Source organism: Zosterops lateralis (assembly GCF_965231275.1).
Source record: "Zosterops lateralis genome assembly, chromosome: 31".
NCBI lineage: Eukaryota > Metazoa > Chordata > Aves > Passeriformes > Zosteropidae > Zosterops > Zosterops lateralis.
In genome coordinates, this window is record NC_139791.1 from 3,707,190 (window position 1) to 3,726,101 (window position 18,912).

Genomic DNA, 18,912 nt, shown 5'->3' on the forward strand with positions numbered 1-18,912 from the left:
ACCCTCCATTGCCAAGAACTGTCTGGGACAAGGCAGCTCTCTCTGCTCTGGGTACCGAGGGATGTCCCAGTGCCAGATACTGGAGTGGGGACCACAAACCATCAGCTCCTGTGTCCTTTGGGGGCCCAGGCACTGGTGAGACTGGTGTGTGTGCACACAGCACTGGTGTGTGTGGGGCTGGCTGTGACCACCAGGGAACATCAAACCAGAGCAGCCAGAGAGCAGCAGAGGCCTGGGAGCTGCTGTGGGAGATCAGCTCCTGCAGGGATCCACATGGTCTGGGTGTCTGTGCAGCTCTGCATCTCATCCTGCCATGGCAGAGCACACAAACAGCCCCTCCCTGTGCCCCTTTCTCCACTGACTGTGCTTTGGCCTGGCCTGGAAACCTCCCGAGGTCCCTCCCAGGAGGAGTCCCTGTGCATTTCCCTCCCCCATGGCTCTGCCCTTCCTGATCCAGCAGCTGTGGGGCAGCAGAGCTGGGGCAGTGCAGGGACAGGGCTGGCTCTGACAGGGCTGTTGTGGGTTAGGAATGGTGCTCTCCAATTTACTACTCCCACTACAAAGACCATGTGTCTCCCCAGATTTATATTCCCACCATCATCCTCCACACCACAGGGGCTTTCCCTGCCTGGCCCTGCTTGATCTCAGCCCACGTTTCACACTCATGGATAACCTGGAGATGGTGTCCATGGTTAAATCCACCCCTTGCTCACCAGCCCATCTGGAGGTTGCATCTCTGCCCTGATGACCTGAGGTGTCCTGGGCCCATGGAGCCAGAAATAACTCAGCCTTGTGTGGCCAGTCCAGACCCACCTGAGACACTTTAATCCTGGCAGCCCCATCCCCCTGTCCATTGTTGTGCTGCTCTTCAGTGCCCAACTCTTGGGAACGTGAGCATCCACAGGAGGGACTTTCACAGCCAGCTTCTCCCATGGGCAGAGATGTCTTGCCCCAGTCCAGCAGCCCAGATGAGTTTCCCTCTGTGCTACCAATTGTCCTTTTTCTGTCATTCCAGCCACCCCACGGAGCATTTGCCACCATCCCCGAGTCAGTGCAGAGGTGCAGCTCTGGCCATTTCTCTCCTCAGAGCTCCGGGTATGGTCCCAGTATTGCAGTGACTGCAGGAAAGGGGACCCCACAATGGGACATTTCTTGGCCAAATACAGACAGAAAGAGGGACAAACTGTCTGTGACTCGGGGTTTGGCCTCGCAGCCGCCGCCGTGGTTTGCAGGGAGCTGCGGTGTGGCCCGGCCCTGGCTGTGCCCGGCAGCGCTGGCCTGGGAGAAGGTGTCGGTGCCAGCTGGCCCAGGGAGCTGCAGCGTGTGGGGAACGAATCCCTGCTGGCCTCCTGCCCCAGGGGGACACTGCAGGGCCTGGTGGAGCCAAGGGGTCATTGTGACACTGGAGAACCTCATGGAGCCAAGGGACCATTGTGATACTTCCTAACCAAGGGGCCAGAATGAAAACTATGAGGCCCTATGAAAGTGATACTGAGATCAGCTGGATAGAAATTTTTAACACAGTTTGACTATTAGAAACTGTTCTGCCCATTGAGAGGGGCAATTTAAAGAACACAGATACCAATGGAAAGAATGGTCTTATTTTAGTATGAATATAAAGGCAACACAAAAGTAAAATTATATATTCAATGAAACTACACACTCTGCTTTAGCAACAAACAAATGTTAATAAGGTAATGCCCCTTATCATTACTATACGAGAGAAAGGATAGGAATTGAGAAAGATGCATCACCAATTGCCTAAATAAGTTACCACTGTCCAGAGTCTGCAGTTGCTGAGGAGCCCCATTTCACAGCAAGGATCTGGAAAACCCTTCCCAGAAATTGGCAAAATCCTGCATTATGCATCCACTCATAGGTGAGGTCTCCAAATTCACCCTGAAAATGGGTCCAGCTTTTATAGGCCCAAATCAGTAACTCCTCACAGAGTGGGCTATGATATCACAGAGAGGGTTATGTCAGGTCATTGATCAGTTATAGCATAATAGAGGGGACTTGTTTGACATAACAGAGAGGCTGTGTGACATCAGAGAGCAGGCTTTGACATCACAGTGCAGGCTGTGTGACATCACAGCAGGGCTGTGTGAGGTCACTGGGTTGGTCACTCTGCCCCAGCCCCACTCACATTTCCCCTCAGAGAAGTCTCCCCAGCTGCTCGTGCCCAGCAGGGTCCCCTGTCCCCCTGGGTCCCCCCTGCCCCCAGCACTGCGGCCTCCCCCAAGGATGTTCCACAAATCAACCCCCAGAGCCTGACACGGGGACAAGGGGCTGGGCTGTGTGACCAGGACATCAAGGACAGGGACTATCCAGGTCACTGTGGCCTGGGTTGGGTTCCCCAGGGCAGGAAAGATGTCTGGCAGCTGCAGCAGGGTTAGAGAAGGGCTCCAAGGTGGGGCTGCAGCCCTTGGGCTGTGAGGAGAGGCTGAGGGAGCTGGGCTTGTCCAGCCCTGAGCAGGGAAGGCTGAGGGGCTCCTGATCCCAGCCTGGCAGTGCCAGCCAGGAGGTGATGGAGAACACAGAGCCAGGCTCTTCACTGGGGGCCTGGTGGGAGACAAAAGACAGTGGGTGGAAGGGGCAAGAGGGGAGGTTCAGGCAGGACAGGAAGAGATTAAATGAGTCAGGTTGGTTTCAGCATTTGCTCACCCCAAAAGCAGCCTCACCCCCTTCTCCATCCACCACTGACAGCTTTGCAAATTAGGAATTGTTCAGGCTGTTTTATCCCCACTTCACACAGAGCATCCTGATTCAACAACTGAACTGTGTTTATATCTATCACAGAATCATCTTTGTCTAAAATTGGTTTTGTACAGGAATCCCTTGTGAATGGTGGACATGTCAGATGTTGCTGGGCTGCTTCACATTGCTGAGGGAAGAGTTTCAATGTCTCTTAAATTTTATCAGGTTAACATGTTTTATGTTGGCAATGAAGAGACATTTTCTGTGCCTCTGAGTCCCACCAATTCTTGACCCAAAAGGACACAAACCTGGTGTGAGTTTTGGTTCCCACTCCAGTGGTGGCACTTGGACCTCCCTCCATTCCCAGGGCAGAGCTGCCTTGTCCCAGAAAGTCCCTGGCAATGCAGGGATGAAGGGAACAGGACAGGCTGTGGGGATCAGGGGCAGGGCACAGCCAGGGATTTGGGGTGGTTGTGAGCCCAGGGCAGGAGCTGGCCCTTGGCCTTGCTGAACCTCATCCAATTGTCCTGGGCCCATGGCTGCAGCCTGTCCAGATCCCTCTGCAGAGCTTCCTGCCCTCCAGCACAGCCACACTCCCACCCAGCCTGGGCTCACTGGGAACTGACTGAGGGTGCCCTCGATGTCCTTGTCCAGATCATCCATCAAGAGATTTAACTGACCTGGCCCCAATCCTGAGCCCTGGGGACACCCCTGGATGTGACTCCATTCCTCAGCTGCTCTGAGTGCCAGGGGCTGGATGAGGGAAATGGTGGGGTGGGGGAAGGGACAAAGTGTGATTGATTGTCGGCCATGAAGGGTCTTGATATTCAGATCTATTAAGACTGCACTAGGAGGTGCTGGTGATCAATATCAACTGGGGATTGCTGATATTAATCTATGAACAGGAACTGAAAATGAAACAGGACAAAACAATTCTCTCTTCATTGTTTTCAATACAGTATATTCACTTTGAAGACACTTCTGAAATCTGTCTAATAAACCACAGAAGAATTGATGGCTTGAGTTATTCCCAGAGGCTTGTCTTGTTTGGGTGTTTTGAACAAATGTTAATGAGCCTTTGTCAATTCATTTCTCAACTGAAGACCTCAAGGAAGAAGAGGCCTCTGGAAAAGGAAAATTCATCAGCAATCTGCAAGTGGCTGAGGATCCATCCTGATCAGAGCAGCAATGAACAGAAATGGGCAGAGCTTTGTGGCTGCCCCAGCTCTGGGATGGGCCCTGGGCCTGGAGCAGGAACAGCTCCTGAGGGCCACAAGGGCACAAGGGGCTGTTGTGCTGGCCTGGGCAGATGGGATGGCAGCAGGGGCTGCAGAGCTCTCAGGATCTCCTGCAGAGGAGAGCAGGGCACCCAGGGAGCCTCCTTTTCCTTTGGCCAGGCAGGTTCCCCCATGGCTGGGGCTGAGCCCTGTGTGAGCTGCAGCTGCTGCTGTGCCCTTGAGAGGGGCTGAGGCCGTGGGGCCCCTGCCCAGAGCAGCCTGGGCTGAGCAGAGCTGTGGGGCCAGAGCCGGCTGGGCTGTACTGGGGAGAGGCCCTTGGTGCTGCACAGAGCTCAGGGCAGCTGGCAGAGCTGGCAGGGAGCTGGGCTGGGCTGAGAGAGCCTGGCACAGAAACCATCAGTGTCCATCTCAGCCTGGGGGAGCGTGCAGGGGCAGGACTCAGCCCAGGCCTGGTGGGGCAGGGCCAGCGCCTGGGGAAGGCATTGAAAACAGGCAAGTGGCCCAGAGAGGAGGCTGCTCTGTGCCCTTGGTGGCACGGACAGAGCAGGGAGGGGGCCCAGGACATTTGTCCCCAATGGCAGCCTCTATCCCCAGACGTTGGCAGCCCTGGCTGCTGGGCCCAGGTGTGGGGGCACTTTGGCTGTGGCCCAGCTCCATCCTCCTGCGGGGCTCAGGGCTGTTCCCGGCCATGGCCAGCCCTGCCCGGCCTCTCTGCTGGCCCAGAGCCCGGCAGAGCCCGGGGCAGGGCTGTCTGTGCAGGCCCACAGGGGCCACGGGCTGTGCAGGAGCTGGCAGAGGCTGCCCAGCAGGGAGGCCATGGGGCACAGAGCCCCAAGGCTGCCGTGGGCACCACGGCACAGGGGCCGTTCCCACCCGCAGGGCTCCTGTCCTGCCCTGGGCCTGCACAGGGGCTGTGGCACCATGGCTGGGCCAGCGCGGCACAAAGGGGCCACGGAGCTGCTGCTGGGGGGGCGGACAGCAAGGCCAGGCACAGACAGGGAATTGCTGGGCATTGCCTGGGCTGGGCAGGGCTGGCTGTGGGAAGGGCAGAGCTCAGCTGGCCTTGGTGGCTGCAGGAAAAGTCCAGAGCCCAAAGAGCCTCCACGGCTGTGCTGGAGACCAAGGCTGGAGGAGGGAAAGGCAGGGCTGCTGGGGGATGGGGAGGGAGATGGAATTCCAGGAGACACCAGTGTGAGGCTTAGGAAGGCTTGAAGAGAAGAGAGGCTCTGATGTAACCAGACGTAAAACCATCTCCACCTGGTGAACACACACAATGCTTGTTCTTCCAAACCCATTGAGCCACGGAACTGCCCATTGTGTAAGAAAGAGAATTGGAAAGCAACCTGCTCCAGTTGTGCCAACATTTAAGGGTTCACTGCGCAGTCAGGTGTGACTCTGGCATCACCAACTCCCAGGGACCACCAAAGACACCCCCAGGAGACAAGAACACAACTGTGAAGGGGAGAGAAAATATGAAAGGATTTCAGGGAAATGATTATCATATGTATGTTTATTCTGTGACAATCACTGAGTATCTCTGTACAATACAGTCTGTAAGCAGGAATTTTCCTGTACTCAGCACACACATTTGGAAGGAGCTCCCTTGTGCATCTGGCTGAATAAATTCTTCCTGCTCTCTTGGTGTTAAGCAGGTTTTTTTTGTTTTTTTTTTTTTTTTTTTTTGTTTTTTTTTTTTTTTTTTTTTCTGACTGTTGGTAACAGTGTCCCAATGGCTCCTTGGTTCCATGTGGCCCCAAAGTGACACAATGGCCCCTTGGTTCCATGAGACCTGTAGTGTCATAATGATCTTCTTGGCTCTGCAGTGTCACAATTGGACTCCTGGTTACAAGAGACCCCAAAGTGTCCCAATGGATCCTTGTTTCCATAAGGTTTCACTGTGTCACCATATTCTCATCAGTTCAATCAGGCCCCACAGTGTCCCAATGGTCTGTTTGGCTCAGCAGTTTGAAAATGGCCCTTGGTTCCATGAGGCCCTGCAGTGCCACACTGGCCCTTGGTTACACAAGACCCCACAGTGCCACAAGGATCTCCTTTGCTTTCACAAGGCCCTGAAATGTCATAATGTTCCCTTGGTTCCTTGAGGCCCCTCAATGTCACAATGGATCACTTGGTTCCATTGGCCTCCCCTGTGTCACAACAGTTCCTTGATTCCAGGAGCCCTTGCAGTGCCACACTGCTCTCCTTGGTTCCAAGAGGCCCTGAAGTGTCACAATGACCCCTTGGTTCTATGGGGTCCCAGAGTGTTACAATGGCCTCTTGGATCTGCAGTGTCACAAAGGACACTTGGTTCCATGAGGTCCCAAAGTGTCACAGTGGTCTCTTTGGTGCCAAGGGGATCCACAGTATCACCATGGACATTTGGTTCTGTGAGATGCCATGTGTCACAATGCTCTCCTTGTTTTTGCCATGTCACAATGGCCCCTTGTTTCCATGGGGCACCCCAGCGTCACAAGGCTCTCCTTGGTTCTGCAGTGTGACAATGCACCCTTGGTTACAGGAAGCCCTGCAGTGTCACAATGGACATTTGCAGGGCTGTAACACCTCTGCTCTGGAGCCAGGCTGAGAGAGCTGGAGCTGTTCAGCCTGGGTGTGTGAAGGCTCCAGGGAGACATTGGAGCCCATTCCAGCACCTAAAGGAGCTTTGGGAGAGCTGAAGAGGGACTTTGGACAAAGGCCTGGAGTGGCAGGACAAAGGAAAATGGCCATGAGGGGAAGGAGGGCAGGTTTAGATGGGATATTGGAAAGAAATTCTTCCCAGTGAGGGTGGTGAGGCCCTGGCACAGGTTGCCCTGAGAGGCTGCAGACTCCCCACCTCTGGAGGGGTTCAAGGCCAGGTCACATGGAGCAATCTGGTACAGTGGAAGGTGTCCCTGCCCGTGGCAGGAGATGGGAACTGGATGATCTTTAGAATTCCATCCAAGGCCATTCCATGATCCTAGATTTGCCCCTCTAGATTTAGCAGCAGGTTGACATGTTCCTTTTGCAGCCATTTCCTGCAAACACAACAAATGAATTAACTTTGCTCTGGATGTTGCCTGCAGCCTCCATCAGCTCCAGCTGAGCTTTGGCTTTCCTAAACACATGAACACATGCACAAGTCAGATTTCTGAATCCCTCCTCTGTAGCTTGTCCTCATTTGCACCTCTTGCTCACTGTGTTGTGGCTCATCCCTGTCATTTGTCCCTGAGGCAGCACAGCCCTCCTGCCCAGCACAGGCCCCACATCCCCCTCATCAGACACGGCACAGCACAGGGTGTGTTGGGTGGGCAAATGTTCCCCACCAGAGTGTCCACACCAGACCTCAGTGTCCAGTTCCAACACCCACATCCCGTGCCAGGGTTCACAGGGAGCCCTGCCCTGGGCTCTGCCAAGGGCTGGGTGAGGAGGGAGCCAGGGCAGGGCTGATGCTGCCCCTACACCGGTGCTGAAATGGGCAGGAGGAAGGAGATAACCACAGAACAAATAGAGCAATAAACTGGGGGGAGTGCCCAGGTGTGCCAGTGGCTGATGGAAGAGGCTGGAGGGATGGTCAAAGCCCTGAGGCACTTTCTCACACTGGCCATGCCACCAAGGCCACAGACCAACCTCCTCAGTGCTGCACCTGCCTGTGTGAGATCCCAGCCAGGGGACTGGCACAGCCCCACACACCTGCTGGAACGTGTCCAGGCCCTGCAGAGTGACACAGCTCAGCTGACATGGGTGGGTTTTATCTCCTGGGCACTTCCCAGCCCATTGTGGGTGAGCCCCATGGCAGTGCCTGCTCTGGGCTGTTCCAGCACTGGGTGCACTCACCCCACAGCCCTGGCCCCCTTGAAGGGCTCAGCAGCTGCTGAGGGGCAGAGAGGGAGGTCAGCCTCCACATCAGCCCCAGGGCTGGAGCTCCCCAGGGCAGGGGAAATGGAGCTCAGGGACAGTGCACAACTCCTGCTCCTGGCTCCAGGAGATGCCCAGCACAGGCTGCCTCTGCCCACTCAGTGCCAGCCCCTCTCCCCAGGCCAGCACAGCAGCCCTGGGCAGGGGAGAGAGGGGGCCACGCCAGAGCTGGTGCCTGCAGCAGTAGCTTCCTCTGCATTCCTCCCTGCAGGCACAGAAACACTCCCTTGCTCTTCTCCCTGGACATCCCTTTCCCCAGCTGGGTGTGCCCTGGCTGCCTGGGCTGCCTTGTCCTGCTGCCCCAGCCCTGCTCCCCACAGGGCCCTGAGCTGGCTCTGCTGCTCGGGACACACCAGGTTCTGCTGCTGTCCATGGCCGGGGCTGCAGGGACGCAGCAGCTCCAGGGGAAGGTGTCAGAAAGGCTCTGGGCACTGAGGCTGAAAGGGGCACCCCAGGGTGTGCAAGTTCTCTGTGTGGGAGCTGAGCTGGTGACCCCTTCAGCCCTCCCAAGTGCTGGGGCTGCACCTCCAGCTCCAGAGGAGATGGGACAGATGGGAGCAGAGACAAAGAATTCCTGCTGGATTCTTTATTGTGTTTGCTTCTACAGGTGTCCTGGATCCATAAGGAGAGGAGGTGTTTTGTGTCAGATCCCACAAGTGGAAAATTAGCAATATTATTTAGCTGAAAATAATATTCAATGCCTAATGCACAATAAGAAAAAAAGACACATATGATCAGAAAAGGATCTGAATTTTTCAGAGAATGACAGATTCATTGATATTCCAGTAGTCAAAACCTTTCAAATACTTTGCTCAGGGTTTTCTTGAGATCAGAAATGATCACCAGGGGCCAAAGCCAGCCAGAGCTCTCTGTCCTGGCAGCTTTTGACTGGGAGAACCATTACAGACAGGGAATTTTTAAGGGGGACTATCAATTTTGGCCATGAGATTTAGAAAGACAGATGGTTCATTTCCATCCCATGGTGACTCATAACTTTAATGGACATGTGATTCTAAAAGAGTGACCTTATATACAGTTGCTAGATGGTATTACAATTTGGCCATTACCATAACACCCACCCCAAGTTCCCAGATTCACTCCTTGTTTTATCTATCCCTGCACTCCTGAGCCAGATGTCTTCTACGTGTCTTACAACCATCCTTGCTGGGAAAGCAGGCCCTGCATGACTTGTTCCTTATGTTAAAAGTTCACAGGCACAGTACAAGTGGAATGAACCCTCCTGGTTTCAATCCCAAGGCTGTGTGTGGCCAGGCAGAGGCAGGCAGGAGGCAGAGCTGTCAGCAAAGGAAGGGCCCAGCCAGGTGGGGCAGCCGGGGGATGACGACAGCCTGCAGGGACAGAGGCGCAGGGCATGGACACCGTAGGACAGCCTGGGCTGCACAGGGCACAGGGATGGGCAGCAGCTGCAAGGCCCTGACACAGCCAACTCCTGCAGCACTTGGGCCATGGCTGCTGGGCCTGCGCCTGAGCCATCAGCAGGAGACAAGTGACCCTTGCAGCCCTGGGGCCTCATTGCCTTCTTGGCCCTGCTCAGCAGCCTGGCAGGGGCCGCCCCATGGTCCTGCCCTTGGCATTGCACATTCCCACATCCCAGTGGCCTGGGAAGAGCCCTGAGCACTGAGGGAGGGACAGGATGTGCCTTGGCAGGGGCTGGGGCTCAGGCCTTGGCCCTTTGCATTCCTGAAACACATCCAGGTTTGGTCATCATCAGAGACACCTTTGCCTTGTTTGTCCCCCCCTGTCATCACTGCCTGCAGTGTTCTGCTCTAACTGGAACCTGGAGACACTTTCTCAGTGGGACCCATTAAATCTTCAGGAAACTTTGGAGTTTCAATTTACTGTAAAGTCTGTAAAAAGTTTTTTGAAGACCCTCTGAGGGACTGACAACACTGTAAACAACACCAAATCCCCAAGAGACTCATTAAAGTCCTTGTACTGTGTCTGTGATGCTGAGCTGGGCTCCTGGCACAGAGGCAGCACATGGACACCAAGAAGAGCTACAAAAAGGCAATTCTTCAGAGGAACAGCTCCTCTCCCAGCCCAACAGGGCTGAGGGCACTGCCTGCACCTGGGAGGACTGAAGCAGACAGGGGCTCAAAGAAGCTGGAAGGACAATTCTGAGCTCATTCATGGAGAAATCTTCACCACTTCTGACACAGTAAGTCTCTGGCTGCAGGGATCTCCTAAAGCTGAGCCAGGACAGGACTGACAGCACTGTAAGGATGGCTCTGCTGCCCTTTCTGCTTTGGGGGAGGATGTGCTCCAGAGCGGGGCTGCCCTGGCCACCGTCAGAGGGACAGGGCAGGACGGCTCCTGCTGCCAGGGATGGCTGCAGGGGCTGAGGCTGGGGCTGCAGCCAGGGCTGCCCAGGGCTGTGGTGCAGAGCAGGTGCTGCAGCCCTGAGGGCTCTTGGTCAGGCCAGGGGATCTGCCACCTGCCAGGGGCAGCTCTCAACCTGCCTGGGAGCTCCCCATGGACTGTGGGGAGAAGTTGGAGGTGGAAGGAGCGACTCCCATCAGGGCAGATTCCTCCTGCTGTGGAGATGGTGCTGCATGGCCAGGGCTGCTCTCAGCTTTCTCTTAAAGGAAAGGGAAAGGGGCTGTCGAGGTTGTCTGTGTCACTGAGACTCCTGCACTGTCACCCTGGGGATCAGTAGATCTGTGTTAGAGCTCCCTCAGAAAGTGCCTCCTCACCCTCCTCTACCTACAGACAGCACCAGCAGCACCTTGGCTTGCAGCATCTCTGTTTGTCTGAGCTGTCCTTAAGATCCTGCAGCCAGGGAAATGCCTCAGGGCAGTGGCCTGTGCTGGGAGGGGTGTGCAGGGCAGAGCTGAGCCCCCAGGGCTGGGCTGGGCTCTGGGAGCACTGGCAGGGACAAGGCTTGGATAGGGATAAACAGCTCCCAGTAGGCACAACTCCAGGCAGCAGAGAGTCAGATCACCCCTTGCTGATTGTCCTTCTCCAGCTGCACGGAAGAAGAGAAGGATTTAGAGAAATTAATTTTGGACCTTCAAAAAGACTACTTTTCTTTTCAAGAAAGTTTTAATTGCGATTACCCTGAAATCAAGGGAGGTATTATGAGCAAAGGGTACCGATGTGAGACCAGCATCTTCAACTGCACTGAGGCACAGGGAGCTCTGTTTTCCCTCTGGGCTACTCAGTGTTCATACTAAGAGTAGTGCTTAAGATGAAGAGAAAATTCAGCAGCAGCAGAAACCGAAAGTCAAAAATGTTTAACCAAGCTCCCTCTAGGAAACAGAGGTGATTTTGAGAGGATTCCAAATACAGTATAAAAAATTGACTCAAAGAAAATGGTCCCAGGTTGTCAATGTTTTCTTTCAACAGCCCACCATGCCCAGAGTGAAGAAATGTCAAACAGCATCTCCATCAGCCAATTCCTCCTGCTGGCATTGGCAGACACGCGGCAGCTGCAGCTCTTGCACTTCTGCCTCTTCCTGGGCATCTCCCTGGCTGCCCTCCTGGGCAACGGCCTCGTCATCAGCGCCGTGGCCTGCGGCCACCACCTGCACAGCCCCATGTTCTTCTTCCTGCTCCACCTGGCCCTCACTGACCTGGGCTCCATCCTCACCACTGTCCCCAAAGCCATGCACAATTCCCTCTGGGACACCAGGAACATCTCCTACACAGGATGTGCTGCACAGGTTTTTCTGATTTTCTTCTTCTTGGGGTCAGAGTTTTCCCTGCTGACCATCATGTGCTATGACCGCTACGTGTCCGTCTGCAAACCCCTGCACTACGGGACCCTCCTGGGCAGCAGAGCTTGTGCCCACATGGCAGCAGCTGCCTGGGCCAGTGGCTTTCTCTATTCATTGCTGCACACAGCCAGTACATTTTCCCTTCCTCTGTGCCATGGCAATGCCCTGGGCCAGTTCTTCTGTGAAATCCCACAGATCCTCAAGCTCTCCTGTTCACACTCCAGCCTCAGGGAACTTGGGCTTCTTGCTGTTAGTGTCTGTTTAGCTTTTGGTTGTTTTGTGTTCATTGTTTTCTCCTATGTGCAGATCTTCAGGGCTGTGCTGAGGATCCCTTCTGAGCAGGGACGGCACAAAGCCTTTTTCACCTGCCTTCCTCACCTGGCTGTGGTCTTCCTTTTTGTCAGCACTGCAGCATTTACCTACCTGAAGCCCCCCTCCATCTCCTCCCCATCACTGGATCTGGTCCTGTCAGTTCTGTACTCGGTGGTGCCTCCAGCCCTGAACCCCCTGATCTACAGCCTGAGGAACCAGGAGCTCAAGGCTGCAGTGTGGACACTGATCACTGCACAATTGCAGAAAAATTACATTGGTTGAAATTTCTGCAAATCACTTGTAATAAAAGTCATCTTTGATTGTTCTTGTTCCTTTGCTTGTGAGTTTTTTTTCCCTTTTAGTTTTTAATACTGGCTACAAAGAATAGTCTTTGTGCCCTTCCTCATTTTGGTCCTTTCCATTTTCACTACCACACACAGACTGTTTCAATAAAGCGCTGTGATCTTGGTGGCTTTAAATGAACAGAAGGATCTTCCAACAAAGTTTTTCCCAGAGATCCCCCTTTTGTTCCATTCTCTGTTGCTGCAGCAGCAATGTCTGTGTGCAGAGCTGGGGGCAGATCAGGGCTGGCACAGCAGCTGTGCCCAGCACCAGCAGCCCTTGGTGTTGCCAGTGCTGCTCCCGTGGCCCTGCCCCGCTGCCCTCCTGGCCCTGGTGTTGCTGTAGGGCCTGAGGGCTCTCGGGGCCAGGCACAGGGCTGGGGGTGGCAGTGCCGGGGCTGCAGCAGGGACAGGCCATGGGCACTGCTGGGGCAGCGCTGACGCCTCAGGGCAGGGCCTGGGGGTTCCAGGCTCCTTGCCCAGGCTCTCTCCAGAACACGCCCAGGCCAAGGCTCAGCAGGGAAAAGCCCCGTGAGCAGCCCCAGGGTGGCCATGGGCAGGCTGGGGACAAACAGCATGGCTGGGGCTCTGCAAGAGCCCTGGGGGAGATGGGAAGGAGCAGCAGAGCAGGGGCTGATCCATCCCCACTGCACTGGACACCCCAGGGCAGCGTCCCAGAGTGTCCTCCTGCACCTGCCAACAACATCCCCCCTCTGCAGCCCTGGCCTCTCCCCCAGCTCACACAGGTGCAGGATCCTTGCAGGCACAGACATGGCAGCACTGGCTTAGGAGCCCCTGTTTGTAGTGCCCAGAGCAGGCCTGAGCAGCCCCATGGTGTTGGTGTGGGGAGATGAACCTGAGTGAGCACAAATGCCATCAGCCCCTGGGGCCAGGAAGGGCTGGGGGATGGGAGGGAAACTCCTCAGTTTTGTCATGGCCTCTGAGGTCACACGGAAATTTTGTTCCCATGAGCTGTGAGTTTCCTGTCCCACTGCAGGCATTGTTGCTCAGAGCCAGGACTGCCTGGCAGCCACCCCCAAACTGCCCTGATTTTTTTTTTTTTTTTTTTTTTTTTTTTTTTTTTTTTTTTTTTTTTTTTTTTTTTGCTTCACCTTTGCTTTCTTTTCTCTTTTCTGCTCCAGATTTCTTCTTCTTGCCAAACCCTGTTCTCTGCCCTCCAAACATCCCATCCGTGTTTGTCCTTTTTTCTCTGGCCCCACTCCCCCTTTCAGCTCCTGAGTTGGCACTATGGGAACATCTCTTGGGGAGCAGGATCATACTACAAGTGCTTCAGGAATTGTCTGCAGGCTCCTGCAGTGCCTGGTGCTGCTCCCTTGCCAGAGGCAGCACAGGCCAGGGGGCACATCTGGGCTGCTGTGTCTGGCTGTGGGGCTCCCTATTCTGGGCAATGAGGAGGGGCTGCAGAGGCTGTGCAGGACTGACAGGATGGGCTTTGGGGCTGTGAGGAGAAGCTGAGGGGCCTGGGCTGATGGACCTTCAGAAGACGAGGCCCAGGCCTCATCCTGACACTTTTTCAATGATGGTTTCAAAGAATCATAGAATTAACCAGGTTGGGAAAGACCTTGGAGATCATCAAGTCCAACCTGTGCCCTGACACCACCTTTTCTCTCCTGTACCTCCTCATTTCCAGGCTAAACAATCCCAGCTCCCTCAGCCACTCCTCACAAGACTTGTGTTCCAGATCCCTCACCATCCTTGTTGCCCTCCTCTGGACACGCTCTAGCCCCTCCATGTCCTTCCTAAATTGGGGGCCCAGAACTGGACACAGCACTCAGGTGCTGCCTCACCAGTGCTGAGCACAGGGGAAGAATCACTGCCCTGCTCCTGCTGGCCACACCATTCCTGATCCAGGCCACAGGCCATTGGCCTTCTTGGCCGCCTGGGCACACTGCTGCCTCATGTCCAGCCTGCTGTCCAGCACTGCCCCAGGGCCCTTTCTGCCTGGCCACTCTCCAGACACTCTGTCCCCAGCCTGGAGCACTGCAGGGGTTGTTGTGGACAAAGGGTAGGACCCAGCCCTTGGTCTTGTTCAATCTCCCATGGTTGGATTTGGGCCCTGGATCCAGCCTGTCCAGGGCCCTGTGCACAGCCCTCCTACCCTCCAGCAGATCCACACTCACACCCAGCTTGGTGTCACCGTTTTTCCATGAGGCCCTAGAGTGTCACAATGATCTCCACGATTCCATGAGGCCTTCTGATATATGGTGAAGGACTCCACAGCTTCTGAGAGTTGTAAAGTATGTATGTGTGTTGAGCACTGAGACGCACAGGGGTTAGCTCCTCCAAAGGCCAGTGCACCTTGGTGATTTTCCTTCCACTATTTATCCTATGAAGTATTACATATGCCTATACATATTCATTACCCAACCCCACCTAGCCTCACTTTGTATTAAAATGAGCTAGAAAACCCTTCTGCGGTTGCTCAGCCCTCTCTGGTGGTCGTGGGCAGGGGTCTTCTCATGAAGTCAGTAGTCTTCCTCCCAGTGGCATCCTTTGGACTTCTCCTTCTGGGCAGGCACAGTAGGGATTTGTGTAGTTCCCAGGTCAGTTTGTCCTGGCCAAAACCAGGAGCCTGGTTCTTGCAGCCTTCCCAAACCACAAGTTCTGCTTCATCAAGTTTCAACAATACCTAAGTCCTGCTTTGCTGAGTTTTAACATCCTACACCTTACCTTTATGACTTTTACTTCGCAACCAAGCTTAGCAACTGAATTTCTATGTGTTCCCAATACAAGCTGTTTCTCAACTTCTACAAACTCACTAAATCATCTGGTTTTTAAAACTCTATATTTTCATATCCATAAAATGTCCCTATTACTCTCAGTGTCACAGTGTCCCTTTGGTTTCATGGCACCCCTTGGTGTCAAAAAGTCTTATGGATCCTTGGGCCCTGCAGTGTCACAATGGTGCCTTGGTCCCCCAAGGCCTTGCAGTGTCACAATGGATCCTTGATTCCATGAGGTCTCACAGTACAGGAATGGTCTCCTTGGTTCCATAGTGTCACAATGGCCTCTTGGTCCCAAGGGACATCCAAGTGTCACAGTTAAAGACATGAAAAGAACCACACTCACCTGTCACGTAGAAGCAGGGAAAAGAAGGCAGTTTATTATGATTTAGGGTTTATATAGTATTTGGGATTTGGTCAGGGATTGGCCAATGAGAGGAACACCTCTCTGACTCCAGTGGTGAATCCAGAAGTCCATCACCGAGAGGAATGAAAACAATATACATTGTTTTGAGAGATTCCAAAGGAAAATATGTAAACAATCATTAGAAGGCTTAGTATTATGGTGTGGAGAGGTTGAGAAGCTGGCTGAGAAATGGGAAGAAGATAAAGGACACAATAGCTTTCAGAAAAGACACAATGGCTCTCAGAACTAGAAGCTAGGACAAGGCCAGCATGAGGATGAGAGAGAGGAACTGAGATCATGAGAAAGAGGAGTTAAATGCTACAAGGTGATACAAACTGTTGTAATATGCTGATATAACATGAAGTAAACTATTGTATAGTCACTACCAATTAGGAGCTTAGCTTTTGCAATATGTATGAGCTAATTAAGCAAAGTATATAACTCAAGATTGTACTTAAATAAACGGAGTTCTGCTGATGACCAAATGGTGTCTGCGTCTCCCTTCTCCAACAAATGGCGCCCGAACATAGGACCTGAATCTAAAACTACCTCTCGTCTCGACTAAAAGACGTCTCGACTAAAAGAAAAAGGGACGTGACTGGCGAAAGAAGAGCTTCCGCGCCCTGATAGAGAAACGGCGAAAGAAGAGCTTCCGCGCCCTGGTGCACGTCTGCCACGGTTGGAGAAGTAGGGTTGGGGCCTGATGCAACCGGGTCGGCATTAAACGAGGAAGGGATAACGCCCTCAGGAGCCATATAGGTGGTCCTGAGCCATACGTGCTGCCGAAGCCGGAGAGTTGCAACAGCGCTGACGACATAATGGACAGGCAAGCAGCATATGATTTATTTATAACAGGGTTAGAGAAACGGGGGGTTAAGGAGATAAGGAAAGACCTCCCGGGGTTGCTAGCATGGGGATATGCTAAAGGTTATTTTGCTAACCCACATTCGGTGCATGAGCTTACAGAGTGGAAAAAATTAGGTGATGAGTTGTTTACTTTAGTTTTAGATGATGATAAAACAGCTAAAAAGTTAAGAAAACAGTGGCGAGCAGTACATAATGCTCTGCTGCAACACCAAGTAGAAAAACAAGCAGCTCAGCAGGCAGTAGCAGCCCAGGGAATGAATCTGATGTATTCATCAGAGTCAGACTTTCCCTTGCCTCCTGGATGTACAACAGTACATCTGCCTCCAGAGCAAATGGGTGCCACCAGAGGGGACACGGTAGCTGCAGACTCTGTACCATCGGCTCCCCCAATGCCTCCAGTCGCTGCGGGTCAGCTGACAGATTCATGTCCATTACCATGGACTGGGGAGAGCGATGAAACTATTCCGAAAGTTGAATCAGATTTGACAGTGGTAATGGCCAGGAATCGGAGGGAGGCATGGAGTGCCTTAGCTAAAAAAGAAGTAGAACGAGGGGATGCACAGATGATAGAAGCAGGGAGCTCGATGGCATGCCCGGTAATAAATAATCCTGCACCGGGAGGAGGTGTCACTGCCCAGTTGACTTCCCTTGATTGGAAATTACTTTCCCAATTGCGCTCCACTGTTAACCAACATAAAGTGAACAGTGAGCCTGCTTGGCAAATGCTGAATTGTATCTGAGGTACATATTTGCTGTTGCCAGCAGATTGTCAGGATATATATGAGAATAAAACAAGGTAAAGAAAAACCATTAGGCAAATTTGTAGATCAACTAGTAGAGGGAATAGAAAAAGCTAGAGTGCCACTCTATATGCAAGGAGCTATGTTAAAACAGTCTATACTCCAAAATGAGTTTTAGGCTACAAAAACCTAGTTAACACCTTGAGAGCTAATTGGTCTGTAGAAGAAGCTCTAGAGAAAGCAGCATCTGTACCCTCTGGGCCTCAGGCATTTATTGTCGAGGCTATTAAAAGGCTAGGTGAAACAGTTCAGAAACAGGCAGAGAGTAGTCAGGCTCAAGTTTTTGCTGCTCTTGCTCCACTCCAAGCTGCTGTCACCGCAAGTTAGCCGAAGCGAGGCGGAAGAGACCGAGGAAGGTGCTGCCGTTGTAAAGCAATAAGTCACTTTCGCCAAGAGTGTCCTGCAAGTGGAGTATGGTGTCAGAAATGTCGCTCTGATACCCATAACACAGGAGCCTGTCGGAGGAAATCGAGAAACGGCAAAACTAGTGCGCCATCCAGCCGCCGCGCCAGGACACAAATAGCAGCTGTACAGCAGCCAGCGACCTGCACCCCGCCACCTCCGGAAGCCTCGGCCTGGACTTGGCAGCCACAGTGGACATATCTATTAAGGACAATCGCACTGTGCCAATTTCCACTGGAGTAAAGGGACCAGTAACCTATCAGGGACAGTCGGTTCCTGCTTTACTTTTGGGACAATCTTCTACTTTTTAAAAGGATTGGACATTACTGGGATTTATTGATGCTGATTTCACAGGCGAGATTTGTATTTTATCACAGACACTGTATCCTCCGGTGCTCACTCCAGCTGGCACCCGGATAGCTCAATTGTTACCATTTTCGACCTTGGCTCCGGAACATCGCTCGGAAACACAAAGAGGATACTATGGTTTTGGCTCTACAGGAGGATCAGCATTCTTAACACTGGACCTGCTGAAGTACAATATATTGGTCGAGGTCACATGTGTGTGCTTACACCCACAGGTCCTGTGTGGATTCCCAGCTGCTGGATGCAAGCAGAGAATGACAGCACCCAGCAGTCCAGCAGAACGAGAGCGGCATCGCCTGCTCCTGATCCTTCAACCTGTGATAGCTCAGCTCCAGCCAGTGTGGCCTAATCCTCTAGTAGTAGAAAATAGAACTGATGTACTAACATTGTTGCATGAACTACAAAGCACCTGACCACAATTAAGAGTTCTAACTGTCTGCACTGCGACAAGCCTAACTGTGGTGCTTGGGTAAAAATATATTGTGGGGCTTGTTGCAGACAATGGTGGGTCTTTCAACAGCGGCTTGCACAGCCATGGTGCCCACGCTACTCCTTTTATTGGCATCGTTATAATTGGCAGACTGCCATAAAAAATTATACAGGGTGCAGTACTGTGCCAAAAGCAGTAAACCTTGTTCAAGATTTAGGTCAAAGAGATAGGCTAAAATTGGTATTTTTAATAGAAAAAGAGGTGTGTCGCCTGTTGGCACAAAAGGCTACTCGCATATTGCACACAACCTGCAAATATGGGGTGGGGATACCTCATATGCATCAGGTGGATCCTGCTGATTGGGATGTGTGTTGTCGCCGCTGAGCTCACAGAGCTACCAAAAACAGACAAAAGGCAAAACATGTGGGTCACTTGGGTTAATCAATCTGGTCAGAATAATTTGTGTTTATCACCTGCCACGCCTTCCAATCCATTTCGCACTTGTCTAAAACAAGAATGTGCAAGGGAAGCGTGGAAAAGTTACATTTCTCATTGGCAAAACGAGACAACAGCACAATGGGAATATTGCTCTTGGTTTGCTGAAATCATTCAGCAAAGCAGTACTTTTCGTCGTAACCCTCACCTGCCTATTGATTTGGCTATATGGCTCGGGAAATG

General features: G+C 52.8%; 1 protein-coding gene and 1 long non-coding RNA gene across 3 annotated transcripts in view; both read left to right on the forward strand.

Moving 5' to 3' along the window:
* LOC310920682 overlaps window positions 1-3,757 on the forward strand; it is a 241,096-nt gene extending 237,339 nt beyond the window's left edge. For both annotated transcript variants that reach the window (XR_014592028.1, XR_014592029.1), the window contains exon 3: window positions 3,657-3,757. This is a non-coding gene — a long non-coding RNA (uncharacterized lncRNA). The remainder of the gene's footprint in view (window positions 1-3,656) is intronic.
* Window positions 3,758-11,218: 7,461 nt separating this feature from the next.
* On the forward strand, window positions 11,219-12,160 carry LOC310920707 (olfactory receptor 14J1-like; the record flags this gene model as incomplete). The annotated part of the gene is made up of 1 exon (XM_083880767.1): window positions 11,219-12,160. The coding sequence occupies one exon, from the start codon at window positions 11,219-11,221 to the stop codon at window positions 12,158-12,160; it is 942 nt and encodes a 313-aa protein (XP_083736893.1).
* Window positions 12,161-18,912: the final 6,752 nt, after the last annotated feature.